At 38.4% G+C, this 27,041-nt stretch overlaps 1 protein-coding gene across 6 annotated transcripts in view; it reads right to left on the reverse strand.

Annotated features, from left to right (window-relative positions):
• The window catches only part of Rap1a (RAS-related protein 1a), a 74,135-nt gene that overhangs the window by 12,968 nt on the left and 34,126 nt on the right, over positions 1-27,041 (reverse strand). For all 6 annotated transcript variants that reach the window (XR_001783642.2, NM_145541.5, XM_006500907.4 and 3 more), the window contains 3 exons: positions 10,018-10,101; positions 5,677-5,745; positions 1,119-1,175 (listed from right to left, as the gene is read on the reverse strand). Coding sequence is in view for 5 of the 6 variants with exons in the window: in NM_145541.5 (NP_663516.1) it covers positions 1,119-1,175; positions 5,677-5,745; positions 10,018-10,074 (183 nt within the window). In the remaining variant the exon portion in view is untranslated. The remainder of the gene's footprint in view (positions 1-1,118; positions 1,176-5,676; positions 5,746-10,017; positions 10,102-27,041) is intronic.

Consider the following 27,041-nt stretch of genomic DNA (forward strand, 5'->3'; position numbering starts at 1 on the left):
AGTTCTTGAACTTTGTATATAGTATTAAGAAGGCATATATAGCAGAATATTAAAATGCATTATTTTGTGACCTCTTTATTATTAAACATACAGACCCATGAAGCTTTATAAACTGTGTTTCTTTGACTTGCCATTTCCCACTGTCACCACCTCCATTCTGTTTACTATATCCAAAATAGTTCTAGATATTCCAGCCTGGCCGCTGCACTCAAGCTGTCAACTGAGCTAACATTCATCCACATCCCATCCTTCAAGTTTAGTCTTTGTACATTGTTTTTCTGGATTTTTCAATTACAGACTTTATTAGAAACTCTAGCACTAGTATACTTCCATGTTCTGTTGAGATTAGGTCTCTGCTACTTATTAAATCTACAGTGTAAATACTGTACTGCTACAGTCAGTTATGGCTCTTACTAAGAATCCCAACCTCCTTCCTCAGACATTCTGCAAGACTTATCAACAACTGTTTCAGCAGGATGGATATGCTGGTCAACACAAAAGCCTCTCAAGGAATATACACAGAGATAAGCAAAAATACAGAAAAAAAATAATTTTTTTTTCTGTTTTTTGGGGCTGTCAGCTGAGGTGTGGAATAAAAGTTTTTATTTTAAAGGTGAAGGCACCTATAGGTAACAGGAGAGCAAGAGGGAGCAAGAGGGAAGACAGGGTTATCATGTACTCTTATAACGTGTCCCAGGCAGAGATCAACAAATACACAGGGCCCAGGAAGCACAGTGCTTGAGAAGCTAGAGCCATTAGTTAACTAGAGGGCTGAGGAGAGTGGGACTAGCAGGGGAGAGCTATCTAAACTAAAATTCTGAACTTAAATACCTTTTTTAAAAAGTACTCATAGCATATCATCTTACTTCAATATAAGACTGTCACCCCCCCCCCCCAAAAAAAAACCCTTTAGAATCTTCAGGTGAATAGAGTACACAATTTAATTATAATATGTGGGCATCAAGCATATCACAAAACAATTTCTTAAAGAAAATATATAAAGGATTACATTTAGAGAATTTAAAAAATCAGAGTATCACTGTACACAGAGAATTATTTAGATAAGAAACTGTCCTCACAGACTAAAACCTGTTAAAGGAAAAGAAAGGAATCCTTACGGTTCCTGCAGTGTCCAGGATCTCCAGCATGCACTGTTGGCAATCTACCTCGACTTGCTGTGAGAGAGCAAAAAAAAACCAACATCAACGTGTTTTGCCTTTACCCTTTCAAAGCACTTATAACGACTACTGAGTGTTTTCTACTTGGTACCATAATAAGAACAGGGGTCTTCAAGCACACTAGCAGTATTCCAAAGGCCAAGATGGTTAGAGTTGAGTGTGGATGTTCTCTGCTGTAATGATGCTCATTTGTTCTTATTGGAGGGCAAAAAAAAAAACCAGGTTTGTTTTAAGAAATTTAAGAAAAATGGTACATACAGTTCTAACAGAAAAAAAGTCTAACAGAAAAACATGAAGATCATATTTTTGATGAAGTTCTCTCTCTCTCTCTCTCTCTCTCTCTCTCTCTCACACACACACACACACACACACACACACAATCTTCATGGAAAACAGAATTAAAGAACCCAAGCTGTGGTTCTCAGTACTGGGGAGGCTGAGGCAGGAAGAGTTCTTTATGGCCCTATGGGATGACATTGAAAGACACTATTTCCAACAAAAGGTAAGGCTTCAATCAACCACCTTAAATGGGTCAAATTGTATGCAAAACGATTTTAAGGAATAGAAACGTTTGCTATTTACTATATACAAGTTGTTAAAATTTTGCTAAAATACTCCCAAAATTTGCAACAAAAACTCAGAAATGTTAAATAGCAATGAGCTATTTATTCCTTAAGAATATAGACATTTCTTAAGAGTTTAAGGGGCTCTTTAGGAAAAAAAACCTGTGTAGAAAGTGAAATATAAATATACTAACTCTATTTTCCCAGTCTCTAAAAGAAGACTGGCCTAAAGAAAGTATCAATTATCAACTCTATGGAAAATTTTTATAGAAGGGATTGAAAAAATTAGTCCTTCAGCATGCTTAGGGACAGCTCTTGCTTTATAGTTAGAGACTTAACTAGCAATTTATTTGGAAGAAATCTCAGTAGAGCAACCCTGTCTCCTAAAAATAAATACATCACCCTCCAGGCTCTTTGACCCTGGCCTCCCTGCCAGTGCTGAGAGGGAGCGCCTTGGGGGTGGGGGACAGCTCTCACCCACACAGAGGGGGCAAACAGTTAACAGCCCATAGTTTCATAGGTATTTAGAGCTCAATTGTGTTAATTTGGAAGAGAATGAGATTGTTTTGCCAGTACATCCTAAAAAGCTTAATTCAACAAAAATTACAGTGCTATCAAAGAACCATTTCTCAGAACAGATACCCAACAAAGCAATCCTTTCCTCTCTGTAGTCACACTTACAGAATTATGGTTTCTTTAAAAAACAGAAATATTATAAGAATGGGTGTTCAGTTTTAATCCCAGGTGCAGGGATATGAGGCTGCTTTGGACTGTCCATAGCAGCTGATCATAATTTGCCTCATGCTCTAGCAGAGGCATGGTTTTGCCAACTGCAGTTAGTTTCTTCAATTGTGTGACTTTTGGAATTCTGGGAACTGTGGTATTGGTGGTTATTGGTCATTTAGGGAGGCTGGTTGCAGTTTGTTAGGAACTGTGGTCAAAGAAGAAACAAAAGGAAAGAAATTAAAATTAGGGATCTCTCTCTCCCTCTCTCTCCCTCTCTCTCTCCCTCTCTCTCCCTCTCTCTCTCCCTCTCTCTCCCTCTCTCTCCCTCTCTCTCCCTCTCTCTCCCTCCCTCTCCCTCTCTCTCCCTCCCTCCTTCTTTTTTTCTCCCCTCTCCTTGTTTTTCTCCTATCCAGTGTTAAGGGGTAAAACTGAGGGCATAAAATAAAGGGTGGGAGGGAGAAAGAAGAACCCACAAAGTAGCAAAGACTAGCTACACCTCTCTGGTGAGATGTAGGTTTAATCTTTGGAAGAAGGGGGTAACTCTGGCTCTTTTATTGCATTTTATTATACTATCCTAACCCTGGACACTTAAGAAAATAAATCATAAAAGCTTTTCATAGTTCTACCTAGTCTTAGAACATATTTTTGTCAAGACCAACAATTTTGCTTCTTTTAAAAATAAATTTTAGTCTTTCCTTAAATTCATTCATTCATTCTTCCTTGCTTCCTTTCTCCTCCCCCCACGAATGAATATAGTGTCTTTGTCCACTAGGTTGCCCCTGACCTTGTAGAGCTTTCCCTGTCTCTGTTTCCTAGGATCTGTGATCAAATGTATGTACCACCATGACTGATCCAACTTCACTTCTATAAGAGAATTTTGGGATCACTGCAAAATCAGGGAAAAAATAGAGATTTCCAACATTGTCTATGCTTATATTATATACAGCTTCCTTCTCTCTCTTATCACAATACCCTGCAGCAGAGTGGAAATTTGTCATAATCAATGAAGCTACAATGACACACAAAGTTTGTATTGCATTTGATTTTAATATTGTATGTTCCACTATGCTCCAAATGCAAGGGCATCATAAAAGAAACTTTACTAAAGCTCACAGCACACATTGCACCCCACACAATAATAGTGGGAGACTTCAACACCCAACTCTCAGTAATGGACAGATCATGGAAACAGAAACTAAACAGAGACACAGTGAAATTAACAGAAGTTATGAAACAAATGGATCTATTATTTATAGAACATTTCATCCTAAAGCAAAAGAATATACCTTCTCCTCCCTCAGCACCTCATGGTATCTTCTCCAAAATTGACCATATAATTGGTCACGAAACAGGTGTCAACAGATACAAGATTGAAATAATCCCATACATTCAATCAGATCACCCCAGACTAAGGCTGATGTTAAATAACAACAAAAACAACGGAAAGTACACATACACATGGAAGCTGAACAACACTCTACTCAATGATAACTTGGTCAAGGAAGAAATAAAAAAAATTAAAGACTTTTTAGAATTTAATGAAAATGAAGACACATCGTACCAAAACTTATGCAACACAATGAAAGCAGTGTTAAGAGGAAAACTCAAAGCTCTAAGTGCCTCCAAAAAGAAAGTGAAGAGAGCTTACACTGGCAGCTTGATAGCACACCTGAAAGCTCTAGAACAAAAGGAAGCAAATACACCCAAAGAAGAGAAGATGGCAGAAAATAATCAAACTCAGGGCTGAAATCAACAAAATAGAAACAAAAAGAACTATACAAAGAATCAACAAAACCAGGAGCTGGTTCTTTGAGAAAATCAACAAGATAGATAAATCCTTAGCCAAACTAACCAGAGGGCACAGAGACAGTATCTAAATTAATAAAATCAGAAATGAAAAGGGAGACATAACAACAAAATATACCTTAAAATAGCTATTCTGTTTGCTCAATATTAATAGTTGGAAATATCAAAATCATGTTCTACAAACATCATGGAAATATTGATAATTTTTCTCACTGTGCTTGAAATTAACATTTGCTTAATGTTTAACTTCAAAGAGTTTTTGCTACTTTGAAATTTTAAAAATATACTTACTGATAAAATACTTTCTCTCCTAGAAACATTGATAATCTTTTTTAAGTAAACTGATTGTTAGACAATGTACACAGATATAGAAAGTGTTTCAAATTCTCTCTCACTATGTCAGGGGGTATCATATAAGGGTTTTTGAGTACATTTCTTAATGACTCACTTTTAAGGGCTGGAGAGATGGTTAAGAGCACTGTCTGCTCTTCCGGAGGTCCTGAGTTCAAATCCCAGCAACCACATGGTGGCTCACAACCATCTATAATGAGATCTGATGCCCTCTTCTGGTGTGTCTGAAGACGGCTACAGTGTTCTTACATATAATAAATAAATCTTTTTTAAAAATTATTCATTTTTAATATTTTACACTATTTACTATGTTTAATTCCCAAGGAATATTTTGTATGTTTTGAAACAATTTAGTACTCAATATTAGCTATAGGACCCTCAGTTGGGGATAGTATTAAACATTCATTAATGATATTTTTAGGGTATGAAAGGATATACATATAAAAGTTGAATAAATTTTTATGAATTATTGATTCTCAAAATGTTCAATGTTATCAATATGTTTGATGTATAAAATGCATTTAAATAATACAAAAATTTAAGAAAAAAATCACATTAAACACACACACACAAATAAGTACATCTTTAATCTTATGCCAAACTAAAACTAAATTAAAAAAATGTATGTTCCACAGATCCTGAGAAACGTGACAGGTGCTGCCACGCACCATCGCACTGATTTTGAATCCTGCTGATAATCTAAAGGTAAATATCCTTACATTTTCTACAAACTAAGTAAAAAAAAGTTAATGAATAACTTCAAACATAATAGTAGGTTTTGTTAACAAGCAGTAGTTAAAAATATGCCTATTATTCATTTGTAATATTTTTTTACTTGAACTTCCCACTGGGAAAATGCATGCAGCAGAGAATGGACAGCAGCAGCAGCACATGGAGTGCTCTCTTAAGCAGTGTCCAGTGAGGCGTGTTTTATCCAGGTAGCACAGGCAAATTTCTATTAATTCTCAAAACTATTTAAAAAAGCAATCCCATGACCAAGTTTGAAAGTTGTAAAGATTACTCCCACGTGCACACACAGCTTTGCGTTTTACCTTTCTGTAGGAATCTTCTATCGTTGGGTCATATTTTTCAACAAAAATCCCCTGAACAAACTGAACTGTCTGAGAGGAGAAAACAAACAAACCAGAGTTAAAGACTTGAAAGAAAAATCAAATGTTCTTAAGTGTTATTTTACATTAAAAATTGTAAAGAGTAAATGGAATTGTGTTGAAATTCTGGATAAAAACAAATGTAAATCATCAGTATTATATCCAGTAAGAAAGCACACATAAACTAAGAACACATTTATTACAAAAAGCGATGGTCATATTAAAAACTTGTCAATACTGCTACTACACTGCTTAACCATGATTACATTACATCTTAAAATACAGGGATACAGACAGCAAGATTACATAGCTCATTAAAATATATATAATTTCCTGTCCAAAAGGAAAGAAACAAAGGTTCCAAAGAATTTTCAATTTTAGATTATAATCACATTTAAGTTTCACTTGTACCCCAGAAATACTTCCCATTTGCCAGCTGAACTTACAATACATCATCTTTCTGATTCTTTTTTTTTTTTTTTTTTTTTAAAAGACAGGGTTTCTTTGGATAGCCCTGGCTGTCCTGGAACTCACTTTCTAGACCAGGCTGGCCTCGAACTCAGAAATCCGCCTGCCTCTGCCCACTCCCCTCCCACCCCCCCACCCCCCAATGCTGGGATTAAAGGTGTGTGCCACCACGCCCAGCCTGATTCTTTTTTTTAAAAGACTTATTTATTTTACGTATATGAGTGCTTTATCTGCACATAATCTGCATGCCAGGAACTGAACTCTACCTCTGGAATGCAGCCAGTGCTCTTAACCACTGAGCAATCTCTCCAGCCCCATCTTTCTGATTCTTAAGTCTTACTTTTTCCAGTGGAAAGTACTACCTAGTCACAGAAAACAAGGGCTGTCTAAGTAACACCAGAAAAAAATAAAGATGACTAAGTAGTGTACATATGTGAATATATGAGTTCAGTACAACCCATGGTTTTAGAAATCAACTGAGAGCCTTGGCCATCCAGGTGAGGGAGAATGATGTACTTTCATCTGCAGTATACGGACTGAACATATCTGAATGTATACTAGAAAGAACATTTATCATTCATAAGTACAGATAATAATTCTGAGATTTAACCTAGGCAATTTTAAAAGTGTCTGGAATATCCCTGCCTATTAACAAAGGCAAACATGCAAATTAAGGTCATCTACACTTAAATTACTTAAAGGAACTTCAATATATAATCATAGTAAAATTTTTAATCATTCTCTCCCTCTTTTCATTCCTCTGTTTTGAGGATACAACCCAGGACCCCAGACATGGTAAGCAAACATTCTACCATGGTACTGTGTCTTAAAACTGTGTGTGTTCATGCATGTGTGCACAGACTAGAGGACACTGGATGTCCTACTCTATCACTTCTAGCTTTATTTCTTCAACATACAACTAACATGCACACACATGCACCATACACGCATGCATGTACACGCTCATCGCTGGAGTTACAGATGTGTGTATGCCCACACCCAGGTATGAGTGTGGGGAATTTATTTAAATGCAGTTCTTCATATGTACACAACAAGAGCTCTTCCCCACTAAACTATCTCCTCAGGTGCAGTCTTTTAATCCTCATTTTTATCAAGGGTTTAATCATTTTGTATTATGACATAGATAGGAAAAAGCCCAATATGGCTTTCAAACAAGGGCAGCCTAGAGGAGAGGGTCTCAAAATATGGTCCAGGATATGGTGTTCTTATTGTGCACAAGGTCCCAATGCTAAGATGTAGCCTAGGTCCTCCACTGTCACAATGCAGTGGTACAGGAGGCATGAAAGTCAAAGCACTGCCCCCAAGCTGGACATTACTGGCACCTGTAAACAGCAACAACCAGCTCACCCTCAACACTTATTTATGATAAGTAAGCTTTCATTATTCCTCTGTCTTGGCTCCTCATTTCTCAAGCATTATCTCATTCTTTTGTCTCTATTTTCTTTTTTTTTTTTTTTTTTTTTTTTGGTTTTTTTTTCGAGACAGGGTTTCTCTGTATAGCCTGGCTGTCCTGGAACTCACTTTGTAGACCAGGCTGGCCTCGAACTCAGAAATCCGCCTGCCTCTGCCTCCCAAGTGCTAGGATTAAAGGCGTGCGCCACCACGCCCGGCTTTGTCTCTATTTTCATTTTATTCCTTTGACACCATACTAGTTCTGCTCCTCCTTCTCCCTCATGTCATATCTTCTTTTCCACTGGATCACTGCTTCTAAGATACAAATGTTCTCTACTACCTTCAATCCCCAAGCGAAACAGGAAACTCTTCTTGACCCTGTGCCCCCTGGAGTGTCTCCCCCTTGTCTGTTTGCTCCCACACTCAGACTCTAACTGTCTCCACAGTGCTTTCTTCTCCTCAGCTCAGCCCAGCATGGCTGTGGCAAGCAACATCACCAGAGCAAAGCTGCTCCCTTTATGATGTGCAGCCACCTCCATGCCCCGCTCTGCTTCCTCTCTTGACTTCTGAGCAGTCAAACAGACACATCAATGTATTCAAACACAGTAAGTACCAGAGACCTTTTTCTATGCTGGGGATTTCAATCCTCTCCATCCTCTAACACTTGACACCTATTCAGAATCAGTCCTGGGCTATTCTCCTGTTCTCTCCCTGGACAATTCTGTTTGCGCCGATGGAATTTAACTTATTTCTTTATCCTACTACCACCCTTGTTTCCATCTACCCAATCTATTTACAACAACAGTCCAAGTATTTCATAGGTCCCTCTTCTCAGCACTTCTAACTTTTTAAAAAAGTCATTTCAATCTTATTTATATGTATTATGTTAATATGTGTGTGCCCACAGAGGCCAGAAGTTGGCTCAGGTTCCTGTGGGGCTGAACTTCAGTGTTGTGAGCCGGTCGGTCAGCTGGGATTCTGATAACTGAACTTAAGTTCTCATCAAGAACAGTGTTTTCTCTTAAGTGTCCTGTCATCTCTCAAGCCCTAATACCTACAGCTTTTTGAAAAATCAAACATAAATGGTAAACTAACTAGAACCTTTCTTCCCTATACATGCTCCATCTTTGATATCACAGGTCAGTACATACAAAACACCCATATTCATAAAAAAAAATCTTAAAAAAAAAGTCCAGAGAAAAATTGCTGGACTGAAAGTTATATGTAAAGCCAAAGTTGTGGTACACATTTGTGTTGTGGTACACATTTGCAATTCTAGCACTTGGGGAACTGAGGCAGGAGGATTATCAATTTCAAAGCCAGCCCGGGCTAACACAGAGACCCTTTTCTCCCCTCCCCCAAATTACATACATTTTAAAACTCATTTCCACAAAGGTGTTAATTCATATTCCTAACAGACTAACAGTAATGGAATTCTGATGAAATTAAATATGATCGACATACTCATGGCATTAATACCGTATCACAAGCCCCTTTGATGTATTTTACTGGAGCAACTTGAGTATGTTATATCAGCCTTTGCATTTCTGTTCCTTCACTCTTCCACCCCACTCCCCAGTGAGCAATCAGTTTCAGGTCTACCTCCTCTATTTCATCTTCAAGCATCTACATGTCTCTTCTTCACTAGCATGCCCCTAATCAGGCAATCTAGTGGACTTAACTAGCTCCCAACTTTCTCCCACTCTTCTAAATGTCAGAGGTTAAAGTCCATTTATTAAATGAAATATATGGCTAACTCACCTGCTTCCCAGCACCCCAAGAAACCCTACAGAGCCATCTTTAAGTCATGTGAGCTCCCAACTCCCTGCCACCTCACTTTCTCCCACTTACTCATGCCTAGCTATTCTGGCCTTTCCTGCAGTTGTCAAAGCTAAGGGCCACTTGCCAGTCTCTCCTTTAAAAGTCTGAATTTTTCTTTCAGAGCATCAAGTAGCTCTTTAATTGTGTATTATTACAATCTATTTTTCTGCTATATTGTGAGCTCCATGAGAGACTTTTTATCTGCTGTTGTAACCCCAGAGGCTGCCATGGAACCTCATATATGCAAAAAGTAAATTTTATTCCATGCAAGCTTCAAGTCAGGTAAAGGAGCATCTACTCTGAGACAATCCATAACACTTTCCCCCAGTGGAATATACATTTTTCTGACAATAAAAATCGCATTCCACTTTGAATCACAAATATTGGTGGCCAATAAGTAGCTGGCATACAAAAGTGTAAGAAACTTGCCAGTCTAACGCTATACCTCTTTGGCTACAAATAGCAGGTTTATAAAGAACAATGCTTCATTTTTCCTTACTGACTAGAAGCATGATAAGAAGCTACTATCCACATCCTGTGTATTAGTTAATACTGATTAGTTATAGTTGGTGGCTAACTTACCAGAGCAGACTTCCCCACGCCTCCTGAACCAAGGACTACTAGCTTGTACTCACGCATGATGCGCTCTGTTTAAATATTGACAATCTGCAAAACAAAAAATAAAAAAAATTTACAAAACAAATTAAGAATGTAGCATCAAATGCAGGGTTTTGCTTTTTAATTTTTTTCCCTTTGGAAAACAGAGGCTATGGGCAAAAATCATATAGTTTTCAATAATAGCTTTATAGGACCAGTCCCAGACTCTTTAATTTACTGAAGATGAGCTCTAACTAGGTATCAGTTGTTAAGCCTGTACATGTTACTTTGAAGAATGACCAGAAAACAGGGCATTAAAATCAACATAGTCTTAAAACTACAACCCATGACCCTAATCATTTGCAAAGGTATAATTTGGAGAGACTCGTGAGCTTTAATATAATCGACATGCTACTTTACTTGCCAAAAAAATACAGTACTTCTGAAATATTTTATTCATTGTTATTTTATAGCTGAATGGTGTGAAATGTCAGCTTGAAAATTCTTAGGATATAAACAGCAGATGAAAAGGCACTGTTAACATGTATCAACAGGGATTAGGAAACACTACCTAACATCCAAAGAGCTGCAAAAAATAAATGGATTACAAGCTTATCTTACAAAGTAAAAGCCAGAAAATAATTTCCAATGGTTGATATGGAGTAACAAAGGTAAGACTTTTCACCCTATAGAAAACTGCTAGAACACTGGGGGAAATGAGATAATTTTTCTAGACAGGAGAAAATCAACAATGAGGATGGAAATGTGTAGATAAGAAAAGACAGAACGTACTCATGATTCCTTGGCTTTTTATCTGAAGATACTTTTCAGGCTGTGCTACAGGGAGGAAGAATTCTGGCAGCGTTGGAAATACACCAGAGGAAAGGGAGCTAGGCTCTGAAAGTCCCAGCAATCCTCAGAGGGATCCCTTGAGTTTGGGACCAATAGTAAGCCAAGCTCTTACTCAATGACTAACCATGGAGTTGATGGGGAATTGTCAATATACTTAGTCTTCTGGTCTAGGTGCATGTTCTATGCAGACACTGGTTTTTCACAGTATGATTAAATCCCAAGTACTATCATCTCTCTTGTGAGACTATACCGGGGCCTAGCAAATACAGAAGTGGATGATCACAGTCAGCTATTGGATGGGTCACACGGCCCCCAATGCAGGAGCTAGAGATATTACCCAAGGAGCAAAAGGGAACTGCAACCCTATAGGTGGAACAACAATATGAACTAACCAGTACCCCGGAGCTCTTGTCTCTAGCTGCATATGCATCAAAAGATGGCCTAGTCGGCCATCACTGCAAAGAGAGGCCCATTGGACTTGCCAACTTTAGATGCCCCAGTACAGGGGAACGCCAGGGCCAAAAAGGGGGAGTGGGTGGGTAGGGGGTTGGGGGGGTGGGTATGGGGGACCTTTGGGATAGCATTGAAAATGTAAACGAGGAAAATACCTAATAAAAAAAAATTAAAAAAAAAAAGAGCTATTCACTTGAAAATATACTTCTTAGAACTGTATCAAAAGGGCTACCAAGCATGGATATTGAACTACATGAGATAAAGCTAAGAACATAATATGAGAGAAAAGAAAATATGTTGCTGCAGTCTCAGGGTTTACACAGTGATAGGAAATAGGGTTGCCTCTTGGTGAAACAGCAGGCATCCACTTGACACCTCAAAAATTCTACACGTTGGCAGAAAAATCTAACAAATCCCTTAGTGATATTCTTCATGTTTTCAATATATGGCTAAAAACAGAACAAAACAGAACAACAACAATAACAAAAAACAAACTATGGCTGGTGAGGTAGTTCACACCTTTAACCCCAGCACCCAAGTGGCATGTTTCTGTGAGTTTGAGGCCAGCCTGGGTTTAAGTAGTGACCTTTATGTCAGCCAGGGTTACATATTGAAATCCTGCCACACAAAGAACAAAGTTATGGAATGTGAAGCTGAGCATAGACTTGTGCAAAGGCACTTGCCCTATTATAGTTTACATTTTACCTAGTTACCCAAATAGAAAACAGTTGTTTACTTGTTTTAAACTCATGGGTGTTCTGCTAGTTTGCATGCTTATGTGCCCGGTGCCCACAGAGGCCAGAAGAGAACACCAGATCCCCTGAAACTGGAGTTACAGATATTTGTAAGCCACAATGAAGGTACGTGAATCAAACCTGGGTCATATGCAAGAGCAGCCAGTGCTTTTAACCACTGAGCATCTCTCCAGCCCTGATACGGTGATTTTTCTTCATGTTATTACAACTACATTTATATTTACATAACATGGACTGACAAAAGGACGGCTCAGCAGTAAAGGAGTTAGGAAGCCACATTGGCAATTCAGTGAGCCCTGATGGAGACCTCTACAGCAGCATTAGACTGAGAAGGGGACTATGCTCTTTTGAAGGTTTAGGACTCTAACTGATGAGAGATGATTGTTAAGGAGAAAGAAGAAAGGCAAACGCAACTTCTAGGTACCGAGTTTGAGCAAAAAATCGGCTGATAGGGCACCTGCAACTGAAGCAGGTTCACTGCTTAGGGAAATTTGAGATTCCTGTGAGAAAAGCACGTAACAGAATTTGATAGCTATTTTTAAAACTCGAGTTTGAAAGGGCCTAGAAAAATGGTAGCAATTAAAACCACAGCAGTCTATGAAATTGACTAAGGAACACTCAGTGAAAAGAGAGGAAAGCTAAGAAGAGGACCTGAAAATGACTACATGCTATCAGAGAGACGGTAAGAAATGGGGGAGAGCTGATGAGCTTTGCTGGACAAACTTGTGTAGGTCTCCTACACATGTACTAGGCGGTTCTCGCATTTACCTAAGGACAGTGCTCATGGTTTCCTCTGTCTGTCCTTATCCAGGCCTCTAAGGGGACTGCAATCATTGTGTGAACTCACCAGTACCCTAATTCAGGTAAGTGTCTCTCATGACGTAGTTACAATATAGCAAACAGTGAGCTTGGTTATATTCCCCAAATGCCTCCCAATTTTCTAGGAGAACAGGAATTATGGAAAGAATTCAGAGTTGATCAATTTACTTGGGGGAATTCTCCAACAACAGAATATTTATTAGCCTCTGTTCCTTAACAAAATGGTTAATATATCTAACTTTCAGTCATTTTTCATATACTATATGCACATAACATGGGTTGTGAATATACATACATAGAAGCACATCTATAAAAACAATAAAATAGCTTGTACAACAAGCACATACATATAAATTATCAGTAAGAGTAACTGGAGTTAGTATCTTTCTTCTAAAGGGAGTTCCTTCTAACATATCACTGCCAAGTAAGGAAACACTGTATCTTTCAAGAACCTGTCTTCATGGGGATCTCCTATATACTTTAAATCATTTCTAGATTACTCCTGACAAAATATTAATGTTATGACCATCTTTAAGAAAATGTAAATATTATACAAATTACCATTACATGTTATTTAAGGTATGATATAATAAGAAAAAAAGTGTACGTAGTTAGTACAGAAATACTTTTTTATTCAGGGATGATTGAAGCCCTGAATACAGAACCTAAGGGTATAGTATGCCAACTGTGTTTCACCAGAATATATATCCTAAAAAAATAAAAAATAAAAAACAAAAACAAAAACAAAACCCTGCTACAGTTTACCAGAAGAAATAGTAATATATCTGGAGGACTGAACAAGAAAAGGGTAGAAATATTAGAACAGAACATTAAAAAAAAATTAACTGCAACCTATTGCTATCTGCTTACAATGTGCAATACACCGTGCATGATAAGCACTTCATATGTGTTAGTATTTTTAATCCACACAACATTCTTAGTGTCCCCAGTTTTATCCCAATTATCCTCATTAAAAAAAAAAAAAGATTTAAGCTGGGCGTGGTGGCGCACACCTTTAATCCCAGCACCCGGGAGGCAGAGGCAGGTGGATTTCTGAGTTCGAGGCCAGCCTGGTCTACAAAGTGAGTTCCAGGACAGCCAGGGCTACACAGAGAAACCCTGTCTCAAAAAACCAAAAAGAAAAAAAAGAAAAAAGAAAAAGATTTAATTTTATTTTATGTATAAGGGTGCTTTGCCTGCCTGCGTGTCTGTGCACTATATGCATGCAGTATCCAAGGAAACCAGAAGAGGGTAATGGATCCCTGGAACAGGGGTTATAGACAAGTAATTATCTTTAGCTTTACAGATGAGTTAGAGAAGCTAACGTTAAGCAAGTTCATAACAGGTGGAGGGGTAATTTCATTTAGATGAGAGAAGATAACCACAGACCTGAGAAAACTATTTGAGAGACAAAAACATTTAAGAGAATAATAACAAAACCTAAAGAAACAGATGATAGACCCTGCAAGAAGCTGCCAAATAAATGTTTAAAGACTTTTCAGGGTTGTACTGTTTATAAAAAATAAAAAAGATATATTAGAGATTTATAAAAAAACATGATTATCTGTATAAAAAGGTGGTAGATGGGATGAAGAAAAATGCATGGCTTAAATAAAATAAGGGTAAGTTACTGAGTCTACACTGAGACCAGAGTGTGGAAGAAAACCAGAGATAGGGAACATCCTCTAGGAGAGTGCTGTGACCTGAGTGTCTGCCAATCTCATGTGTTGGAAATGTAAGTTGTATCTTAAGAGTATAATATTTGAGAAGTGGAACTGAATTATGAAGGCTTTGATCATTAACAAAGAATTACTGATTGCCCGAGGATTGGCTTTGTTATATAAGTTTTCCTTTGCTTGGGGAAAAGGTAATGATGAGTATTTCTATACATGGAAAATTTTCTTTCTATTTATTTATTTATTTAGAGACAGGGTTTCTCTGTGTAGCCCTGGCTATCCTGGAACTCACTTTATAGACCAGGCTGGCCTCGAACTCAGAAATCCTCCTGCCTCTGCCTCCCGGGTGCTGGGATTAAAGGTGTGCGCCACCACGCCCGGCTATGGAAAAATTTCAAGTTCAAACAACTATGGAAAACATAATGTCAACAAACTAGATGAATATACTTTTGAAACCACTAGGAAAGATGCCAAGGAATGGCTCAGTGTAAAGTGGGTGCTACACAAGCACGAGGACCTGCGCTTAGATTCCCAGAGCACACAAGTAAAAAGCCAAATACGGTGGTGTGGTCTGATAGTGCATGCCTGTAACTCCAGGACTAGTGAGGTGGGGACAGGCAGAAGGGGAGTTGTGGTGGGGATAAGAGGCAAACTCTAAGGGCTGCTTGGCCAACCAGTTCTACGAAACAGTGAATTCCAAGTCCCCTCTATATAAGGTGGAGAACAATAAACACAGACATCTGACATCAACTTCTAACTTTAACATATATAAGCACACTTATACCCTACACACATCCACATCTACCCCATAAATTAACACACACACACACACACACACACACAATCATTCAATAAGACTCAGAAACTGAATAATCAATACTGTTAGGTCCAAATCAGGCCCCCAAAATGGCAATGCTAGTAACAATGTCCGAAATAGAAGGATTCTGACAGGTAAACAGGATTGTTATATTGGGTAAGCTCTCCTCCGGAATCTCTGTAAGGCAGGGTTTTACTTACCAGGAAAACCATGACCTCCTTTATCTGCTCACAATGGTCAACTACTTCAGACAAGAGCATCTACATAGCCTCATCAGCCAAAGATTCCCCCATCCTACTAACTACCATATAAAATCCACTTGCTTTCCAGCAAACCACTACTCTCAGAGGCAGGCTGGCAGTTTGCTCCCTCATTAAACCTTTCTTTCTATGTAGCCACAGAGTGGTCCAGTTGGGTGATTTCACTGCACCCTCACTTACAAACAATAAGAGAGTGGTAAATAAACAAAGATATTAAGAACAGTGCAAAAGATGTCACACAATGAAAAGAACCCTGACCCCAGTCAATGCTGACAAATACAAAAACTAGAATATAATATACTTAACTTAGATGTGGTAAACAAAGAACTGTTTTGGGTTGGGTTTTTCCGGGGGTTTTTTTTTTGTGTGTGTGTGTGTTGTTTTGCATTTTCCTGCTTAAATATTAAAGTATAAGAACTTCTTTAATCACAAGCCACCAGAGCTCCATAGGGTCATGGAGTCTCTTTAAACACTACTGCAAATAAAACTCCACTCCACTTCTGGGCAGCTGAGCTATTAGAAGTTCTTTCCATTGCTCTGAGTCTTGTAGTGGTCACTAGCTGGCTTCAGTTCTGTCCACTGCTATAAATACAACAAAGAGAATTCCTCCTCCATTTCCAGACTTCTAACATTTGAACAGGGATTTTTCTCTCTTTTTTCTCTCTTACTCTGTATATGTATTCTTCTGCTGTAAGCAGTCTTCTTTTTTTCCCCATTACTGCTCTGGTTGCTTCTATAAAAGCATCCATCTCTCTTACTCGTTTTATATACACTTTGTGCTTAGGATGTGGTTTGATGGCAAGGTAATTTGCATACTATTCACAAAAATTTAGTTCAATACCCGGCACTGTACAAACACAAACCAAACCATCTCAAAAGTATGCCATAGTTGCTTAACACTAATAGAAGTTACTAGCTTTACCAAAAAAGGGGGTCACTATTACCTTAATTTACAATTAGGTTACTTGAGTATTGGAGGCTGCTTCTTCATTTTTGGCTTTAGATATTATGTTAAAAGTGCCTATGTACAAAGTGCTACAAGTTAAGTAGAGTCTGTACTATAAGGATAGTGACTGTGTCTGGGTTTTTTGTTTTGTTGTTGCTGTTGGAACTAACCAGCACCCCCAGAGCTCCCTGGGACTAAACCACCAACCAAAGAGCACACTTGGTGGGACTCATTTCTCTAGCTGCATATGCAGCAGAGGTGGCCTAGTCAGACATCAATGGGAGGAGAGGCCCTTTGTCCTATGAAGGCTCTATGCCCCAGTGTGGGAGAATGCCAGGGCCAGGAAGCAGGAGGGGGTGGGTTGGTGAGCAGGAGGAGGGGGGAGGGTATGGGGAGGGTGTTTTTTGGAGGGGAAACCAGGAAAGGGGATAACATTTGAATTGTAAATAAATATCCAATAAAAAATCAGAATTAAAAATAAAAAAATTTCAAAAATGAAACACTACAGCACAGGCATGGCCAGAGGCCAGACAATATAGGTCATTCCTCAATGGAGGCTTTCCTTTGAAATGCCTCTAGGCTATGTCAAGTTGACACTCCTAAACCAACAACCATGGTAAGACACACACACACACACACACACACACACACACACACACACACACACACCCTGAAAAGATCATTCTGGTTGCAGTGTAAAGCCAATATGCTGTGGAGATTAAGCAACAACTGAAACGCTTTTTATCTTCACTTTCAGTTAATACTAACTGTTGTCCTTAGATCTCAGCATACTATTTTTATAAGATGTACATTCTAGGGCTGAGGGAAGGGCTTATGGGCAAAGTGCTTGCCGGGCGTTTCAATTCCCAGAATCCATATAAAGCTGGATATAGGAATGTACCCAGCTATAATCCCAGTACTTCTACAGTAAGGATAGAGGGCAGAAAGAGGAGAATCCTGAAGACTGTGAGCCACCCGACCTGGTGTATGCAGCCTGCTCAGGGACAATGAGATCTCGCTTCAAGCAAGGGACAAGGTGAAAGCTAATACCTGAGACTGCCCTCTGGCCTCCACTGTGTCCCACAGTGAAACCCTGTCTCAGAGAGAAAAGCAGAACTTTTAATCTCATTCGTAAACAAACCAATCTTACAGCATTGTTTTTAATAACTAATTCCAGATTTGAATTAGAGGAGCTGGAAAAGATGTGCTGTGTGGCTGAATGTTGTAGCATGTCATATCCACAGTCCTAAAAGGACAGTTTTTTAAACCAAGTAATATAAATTCTAATTTAGGGAGAAATTTGTTCTGGATCTTTTTCATCCCTGAAAGACAACTTTAAACAAGCATGTTTTTCCAACTATGAATTTTCATGCTATGAAGCAAGTGAGTTGGTGAGACTGGTTCTGACACTGCTGGTTTGTTTGCTTGTCTGGAATGACTTGCAACATATCCTGGCTGGCTTCAAAGGCAGCTCCTACTTCAGCCTCCTGGATGACAGACAGGGTTTACCAGTGTGCCTCACTAAACCTGCAGACAAGCTGAGATGGATTTAATAAAAACTTGAAAAACAAAAAAGAACTAAACAAGAAGGGCTGAGGGCACAACTGCAGAACAGAAAGAAACTATATTATTTCTTTTATGTCTTGTTTTCATATGTTAAAAAGTATCGCCTACTAATGCAGTAGTTCACATTGCAATAGGTGATCAAGGTTACACATTGCATAATTAAATCATTAAACTGAGCTGTTTTCTAGAAACAACAATACATTTAAAATGAAAATCTCAAATGTACTTTTTACATTAAATCAAATATCTACTCTGAAGTAAAACTTATTTCTCATATTTAAATGATTTAACATTCATCCTGAAGGGATGATCTTTGTCAAAGTATCTATGACTGTAACTTTTTATTCTAAATGTCTAGTACTGGGAATGCCTCTAATTAACAGAAGGGAGAACAGTACCAAATCCAAAAATATCCTGTGCTCTGCGTTTGGGGACAACATGTGCTCTGCGTCCATGAGCTATCAAAGCCTAGTGAATGCTGTATCCTGTATCCTAGTGACTGCCTGTATCCTGTTTAGCACTGCTGAGTGATGGACATGGAGATGGGTACCATCAATAAGACTTTTTTTTTTTTCTTTTTGTTTTTGGTTTTTTCGAGACAGGGTTTCCTGGAATTCACTTTGTAGACCAGGCTGGCCTCGAACTCAGAAATCCTCCTGCCTCTGTCTCCCGAGTGCTGGGATTAAAGGCGTGCGCCACCACACCCGCTCAATAAAGACATTTATAAACCAGACTGAAAACCCTTGTATGTCTAGTGTGTAGGAGCACATGCATATGTAAACGGGTTATGCTGGGTGTCTTCTCCCACTTCAACCACATGTTCTGAGACAGGCTCTCTCGGGACCTGAAGCTTACTGGTTAGGCAAGACTAGCTGGCCAAGGAACTCTTGGGCTCCTACTTCTGATCCCCAATAGGACTACAGGCGTACTGTACCAGCCTAGCTTTTTCCATGGGTGCTAGGGATCCAATTCAGGTCCTCACGACTATAGGGTAGGTACTTTACTGAGTCACCTTCCCAGTCCTCAGTCTAAAAATTTTAAGATTAATACTTTCAAGGTTGACTAACTTTTTAAAAAAAAATTTAAAAGACTAGGTTAACTAAATTCTGCTAAGCACAGTTAAATGTGTCCAATTCTAGAATCCACTGGCAGATATACTTCCATAAATGAGAGTTTATTTACTCAAATTTTGTTCCTTTGCAGCGCTGCCAAGTAAACTACATATTTATAATCTTAAATAAGCTTGAGTTTAGAGTCATTTGGGGAGAAATAAGATCACTATTACAAAGTTTCTGATAGATTTGTCTATTTACTATTTTTTGATGCAGGTACAGCTTGATCCAAAACTGAGCTCTGACCTCCTGAGTGCTAGAGATGTAGGCATGAACTACCACACCCAAAAATATATTTTTAAATAGACTTCATTTCTCCTATTCAGCCAAAATGTTGTGACTTTGAAACATAACACTATATGACCAACAGCAACTGAACTTTATATAGCATTCTGTCATTTACAAAACTTTTAAGAAATCAAAAAATTTAAAACATATTTTTGTCCCCATTATAATGGGAAACCACCAAAGGGTTTTATTTGGGTTACATGACTTAGGCATAAAATAACTAGGAAGGCATAATCCAACCTGTCTCTAGTGTTAAAATGGCACTAGCTTTTCAATATATTTTGTTTTGTTACATAATAACAACAAATAATATCAGCCTACATTTCACTTAGTATAGATAACTCATACTAAGGGGCCTGAGGACATAGTATAGTGGCAATATATCTGCTTGGTGTAGGCAAGGCCACAGGTTCAACCTCCAGTGTCAGCTGTGAAGGAGGAAGTCATACTAAGCTCAGAAGGTAAGAACTAATTAATAGATAATATGCTAACGAGTCCATATCTAAAAAGAAAAGGCATGATTCAAACTAAAGCAATTTGACTTCAGAGTTCACTGGCTAACATGTCAACTTGCCTCTACCCATATACACGATACAGAAACTTGCATTTATACACAGGCTCACCTTTGGAAGGCGATGGGAGGGGGTGTAAAGAGTATACATCACTGTGTTTTATATGTAATACTTGAAGGCCAGGAGAGGAAGACAGTACAAGTAGAGTATAAAGGATGTGGAATTTCGGGGTGGGGGGCAGATTCAAGAGACTTGGAGTAAGCTAGTGAGCTTTTACTGTAACACATAAAGTGAGAGGAGGAACAACCACGTAGTATTTATGTGTCTGTATGAGGGTGTGGCATGTAAGTGCTAATAACCACAGAAGCCAGAAGAGAGTGTTGAATCCCCTGGAGCTAGAGTTACAGGTAGTTTTAAGTCATCTGATGTAGGTGCTGGGAACTGAACTCTGGTTCTCTACAAGAGCAGCAAGCACAACTGGCAATTTAGCTATTTCTCCAGTCCCACAAAGGATGGATTTAGCAGGCATCAGGTTACTGTGGTCTCCTATAATATCCTAAGAACCTAGAACATCTGTATTACAAAGCAGGAAAGAGCCCTGTAAGCACCACGTAGAATGGAATGGGGGGGAGGGGGGTGTCAGCAGGGAATAAACTGGAGGAAGACCACAGGAAGGGAAGGAAACAATTTTTTTCAAGCTGCCTACTAATAATATATTTTAATTTTTAGCAGCTTCAAGGTTAATATATCTTCCCTAATATTATAAAGAAAGACGCCATCCTAGTACCTCAAACAGTACTTGGGAATGGTTGATATTCAATAAATACTGCATGAAATAATTAAGGCTGGATTCAAAGCGAGATTTTATTGAACACTAATGTCCATCTTTCCCACTGAGTTCCCAGTTCAATAACCTAGGAAGCCTTTAGAATCGAATGAAAATGGGGCTGGAAAATGAGATATTGGTTAATCTTTACCAGTTCAAAAACACTGGTGTGAACAACAAATAAGATAATATACACACAACGTTCACCAACCCTATCAATGTAGGAACCCTAAATTACAAGGCAGCTGGAGGATACATACTGATTCTTAACCTTAGATTGAAAGGTACAGAATTGGTCTACAATTGAAGTGGCCCTAGCCTGAGGTGATGCTGGGAAGTCGAAGGCACTTTGCTGCCACAACAAAACCAGGGGACAAAGTTAGTCAGCTTTTTTGAAGCTGAAACAAAACAACACAACACATTGCCTGCAGGCATTGTCTCATTGAAAAGTTTATTTTGCCAACTGGAATTGATAAAACCCAAAGCAGATTTGGATTCTTTTCCATTGGAGGTTAGCTGTAGGGAAGGGCTACATTGGAGAAAATGAATGGTCTTCACTTTGGAGGTAAAGAAACCCCAAAACAGGCCTGGTTTATGCAAAATGAGTATAACAATTAATTAGGCAAGAGGCACTTTACACTCTAGGTTCTCTGATTATCTTTGACTGTGCATTTAGTGGTAGTGTTGAGAAAACATGTAGTACAAAAGTTGACCCCAACACGGTAGCAATTAGAAACAGAGCAGACTTGTATAAAAGCACAGGTAGGTTTCTAGGGGTAGCACAAGGTAGTGTGGGAAGAGCAACACTTCCCAGCCTCCTTGCCCCCCTGCCCCCAGTGAGTCGCAGCCACTGAGTATGTGTTCTCTTCTCCTTTGGAGATGACCTCACACCTGTTCTCTTTCCTATACACTCAAATGGAGAACAGCCACTCTTCCAGAACTCAGGTCATATTTCCTGTCAACACTTTATTACATATGGTTTATTTAACAATCTGAAACTATAATGTTGCCTTATACTCCAAAATAAAGGGTGAAAACAAAACCAAGTCTAGCTCTAATGTAAATGAAAGTTAAATAATAGAGATGCTTGATTTTGTGCTATATGTTAAGAAACATACAAAAGGACACAGGGCTTTCTAGGATGTGTATTAAAGATCTACATTACATCAGACATTCTATTTTCTCAAAATAGAATCAAAAGATTGTATAAAATTAGAAAGCTCATTCTGATGAGATAAAAATTAGGAGATAAAAATTGCTAATTAAGGATATTTATAAATATATTTCATTGAAGGTTTACTGCTCCAACCATTCTTTTTTAAATGGTCATCAACAACCTACCAAAAACTGACACCTAAATCACTGGAACCAACTGTCATCTGATTGCAGCAAACTCAGTCTTTTCCCTGTGGTGATTTTAATTAGAATGGCCAGTGTAGGCTCATATATTTGAATACAGGGTACCCAGTTGGTAAATCCAGTTTGAGAAGGATTAGGTGTAGCCCTGTTTGAGGCAAGTATGTTACAGGGTCAAAATTTGAGGCTTCCAAAACCTCTCATTATTCCTAGTGCACTCATTCTTTCTGTTTGAGATGTGAGCTCTCACTGCTGCACTAGCTAACGTGCCTGCTGCTTGCTACCACAGGGCTCTGTCATGGTGGACCCCAACCCTCCGAAACTGTAAGCCCAACCAATTAAACACTTTCTTTTATAAGTTGCTTTCGTCACAGTGTTTTATCACAGAAAACAAACAAACAAACAAACAAACAAAACCCCAAAAAGTAAGTAATATACCCCCTCCACTCTATTCTTTACAAAGTAGCTGGGATGATTTTCATAACATGACAAATCAGTCACTTTAGTAACTACTTCCTTATAACCCTCCAAGTGAGTAATATGATTTATTAGTGACCACCATTACCTTTAAATATAAAGATAGAAATGCTTAAGGCCTAAGAGGGAACATTATAATTTGAACTCTAAATCCCTCCCTAGATTTATCTTACAATGTGCCCCCTCTGTTCTCAACAGTCCAGCATAATTGGCTTTCATTCATTTTCTTCAGTGTACCATATTCTCCTCTGCCAGAGATTTCCTCTGCAGGTAAAATGCTTTAGTGAGGAGATGGGGCCTGGTTTGAATTCCCAGTAACACAAACAAACAAACAAACACTTCAGAGAATAATGACGCAGCAAAATGGGGAAAGGAGCTCATGGACGATGTGGTTTATGTTTTCAAAAGCAGTATTTGAGTGTGTGGGGGCCAGAGGAAATTAAAGAACAGAGGTGTGCAAAAGAGCAAGGTGGCAAAGCCTCCAGAAGACTGGCAACTTCCATAAGAAAAAGAGGGCCCTAAGACTGGCAAGCAATAGGGATTAATTACTAGAAGATCCTAAACGGAGCTAAATCCAGCCTTTCAGGCCATGGCAAAGACTTTGGCTGTTAGCTGGCATGAGACAGGAAGCCACTGGATGACTGAGCAGAGAGGCTGTCAAGCTTCCTCTAGCTATGAAATAGATAAAGGGCAAAGGCAGGAAGAAGAATGAAGACAACCGCAAGCACCCAAGACAGCATGGACCAAAGCAGCTGCAGTGGAGGTGGCAAGAATTAGTTTCCAAGTTGAAGATGAAGCCAAGCAGAGGATCTGGGAAGAGGGGGAGACTGCTAAAAAATAAACAAACAAGAAAAACATTAAACCACAAACTCAGAAAATGCAGAGGACACCAAGTAGAGTGAACATAAAAACATCTACTTGGGCAGATACTCAGACAGCAAGAAAATAAAACAAAGAGTAAAATGGCCAAAAGAGCCAGAGGGAGGAGGAGCTAAGATAAGAATTACATCAGAATTTTCTTCCAACCACAAAAAAGGATATAAAGCAAAATGTTTAAATCATTCAGACAAAATCTGCCGCAATATAATTGTGTATCTAGGTCAATTATCCTTCAAAATGAGGGAGAAAAGACTTCTACAAACAACAACTGAACAGATTTGTCATCAACAGGCCTACCTTGCAAGAACTGTGAGATTCTTTAGAAATGACAATGGTTTAAACCATAAACTTCACTTTTCCTTTTGCTGATCTAACAAATAACATTTGCTGGAAATGAATACACAACATACCAAAATGTATAAACAAGGAGAACAGAAACAAATCTCTCACATTTGCTTATAATAATAGTACTGTACTGACAGATGATAGCACCTGTCAGTAACTGACAGATCTAATAGGCAAAGCCAGTAAGGACAGGGTTGACCCACACTCAGAGAATATTCCACCAACAACAATAGAATATATATTGTTTTTCAGGGGATATAAAAATTTACCAACAGAGTAAATACTCTATACTATAAATACAAGTCTCAATAAATGTAAGGGAATTTAATCCATACAAAATGCCTTTTGTTTTCCACGAAATTGCTATGCTCTGCTGTGGTGAGCCTGCTCCTCTTCCCCATCACTTTTCATCCCTTTTCAATCCATTTCATGGTTTCCTGGCCTCATCTTTGAAACTGATTCCAGTGTGGAATAGTTAACATCCTCATTTCTAATAGATAGTGCTCTATGTAAGAAAGAAAAACTGTCAGAATCCAGTCTCAGTTCCTTTTACAGCTTGACTATATCAATGCTAAAAGTTTAACTTCTGAAGCTTGACTTAATAGTCCATAAACTGTATTAGAATAGATTGGGGAAGGAATGTATATTTAAATGTTTAGGCAGTATTTCTAAAATGATCAATACTTAAACTTGTTATCTTTTCCATAATATAAAAATGCCCCCATTGAATTGTGTCACTAAGACATGATAGTCACATGAGTAGTTTTCGTCTCTCCACATAAGCAGCACTAATAAAATTGTTCTTTAAGGCAGTGAAGCAATAGTTAATGGCTTACATCCTGTATCAATATTTTTAAATAAGTGAACTTTAAAAAAGTCAGTTTTCTGAATATATAACAAGTCTTTATGTTTGTTCTTTTATATAACTTTATTTACTTATTTTCTCAGTTCTAGACATTATGATCTTTAGTCTTTTAAGAAACTGTGTACTTAATATGTATAATATTAAGCTGCGTACTTAATATATATAATAAAAAAATTAACTGCATGGAGCAAAATATATCCTAACTGATAGAATCAAATTTAGAATCAGTAGCAAAGATATGAGAATCTCCAAATATTTGGAAACAATATATTTCTACTATTCCAAGTTTTAAAAAAGAAATTAAAGGAGAAGTTAGTATTTTGCTGTTATATGAGTATACGAGGCAGGGTCTTTTTATGTATCTCTGGCTGGAATGAAACTCACTATGTAGACTAGAAGCCATCTTTCAGCCTCAGTGCCTCCCAAGTGCTGAGACTAGAGGCAGGCACCCCCACATCTATTAAGAACCTCATGTTCTTAACAGTGTAGAAATGAATATATAGAGGAATTGTAGAAAATAGGGACCTCAGAAATAAATCTTCACAAACACAGCCAAATTATGTTTTACAGGAGACAGTCAGGAAAGGACAATTTTTCAATAAACAGTGCCAGGAAACCAGATGTACATGTAAAAAACGAATGATCCCATTTTGTATATTAAAACTGACCAAATGGGGCTCACACTCTAAACGATATAGCTTAAGTAAAGTTCCATGGAAGAAAACACAGATAGAAACTGCATGACACGGGTTAGCAATAACTTTGGAGGCATGACACTTGAAACACAACCACTAAAAGGGAAAAAAAAACTGGACATCAAAATTCAAAACTTTTATGTTTCAAGCACACACACACACACCAACAGGACCTCTAAGATTGCCACCAAGAGAGTTCAGTCTTTAGACCCCCCCTTCCATTTTTGTTTCCTGTTTCATATCACTTGTATCCTGCTATTCTGCCAGGCACTCCTGCCATGGTCTCTCTCTACTTTCCTGGTTTCTGTGGTTATTCCATGTTCTATATTTGGATTTGGAGCTAAGAACTATAGATGAGAAAGAACATGTAGTGTTTTGTTTTGTTTTTTCTTTCCAGGTCTGGGTTACTTCACTCAATGTAATTTTTCCTAGGTCTATCCACTTACCTACAAATTTCATGATTCCATTTTTCCTTACAGCTAAATAGTATTCTACTGTGTAGATGTACCACATGTTTTTATTATAAATTCATCTACTGAGGGACATTTATGTTGTTTCCATTTCCTAGTTATTCTGAATAGGGCAACAATGAACACTGCTGAGCAAGTAGCTCTGGAGTAGGGTGTCCAGTTCTTTGGGTATCTGCCAGAGAGTGGTATAGCTGGGTCACATGGTAGATTATTTTTAGCTTCTTAAGGATTCCCCACGCTGACTTCCAGAGTGGCCGTATCAATCTGCACACCCACCAACAGGGAGTGAGGCTTTCCCTTTCCCCACAGCCTCCCCAGCACTTGCTGTCAGTTGTTCTGCTGATCTAGCTAGTCATTCTGAGTGGGATAAGATGACATCTCAAATCTGTTGATTTGCATTTCCCTAACTGCTAAGGATAATGAAGTTATGTCTTTTTTTCTTTAAAGATTAATTAATTTATTATTATATCTAAGTATACTGTAGCTGTCTCCAGACACATCAGAAGAGGGTGTCAGATCTCATTACAGATGGCTGTGAGCCACCATGTGGTTGCTGGGATTTGAACTCAGGACCTTCAGTCAGTGCTCTTAACCACTGAGCCATCTCTCCAGCCCCCATGAAGTTATTTCTTTTTGTGGTATTTCTTAACTATATTTCTTCTATTGAAAAATCCTATTTAGATTCCTAGTCACTTTTTAATTGGGTTATTTATTTCTTGAGATTCTTTGTTTTTTGTATTCTTTGAGGTTTTTGCATATTGTGAATGAGACACTGCATACTTTGGACACAGGACTTGGATTAGATAACCTGAAAGCCTCCTTCTTACAGTCTAGCTTCCAGACCTGAAAATACAAGCTATGCAAGCTGCCTAGGAAGGAAAGCAAGTAGTCCTGCTCAGCTGTGGTACCTATGAGCCACCAAAGAAGCCGAGACAGCACTCCACTAGAGGGGCAATAGATGGCACACACACCTTGGTGGTAACCAACTGCTAAGTGGACTTAAGGTCAATTCAACAGGAGGAAAATCATGTCTTGCACTA

Source organism: Mus musculus, chromosome 3, assembly GCF_000001635.26.
Source record: "Mus musculus strain C57BL/6J chromosome 3, GRCm38.p6 C57BL/6J".
Taxonomy (NCBI): domain Eukaryota; kingdom Metazoa; phylum Chordata; class Mammalia; order Rodentia; family Muridae; genus Mus; species Mus musculus.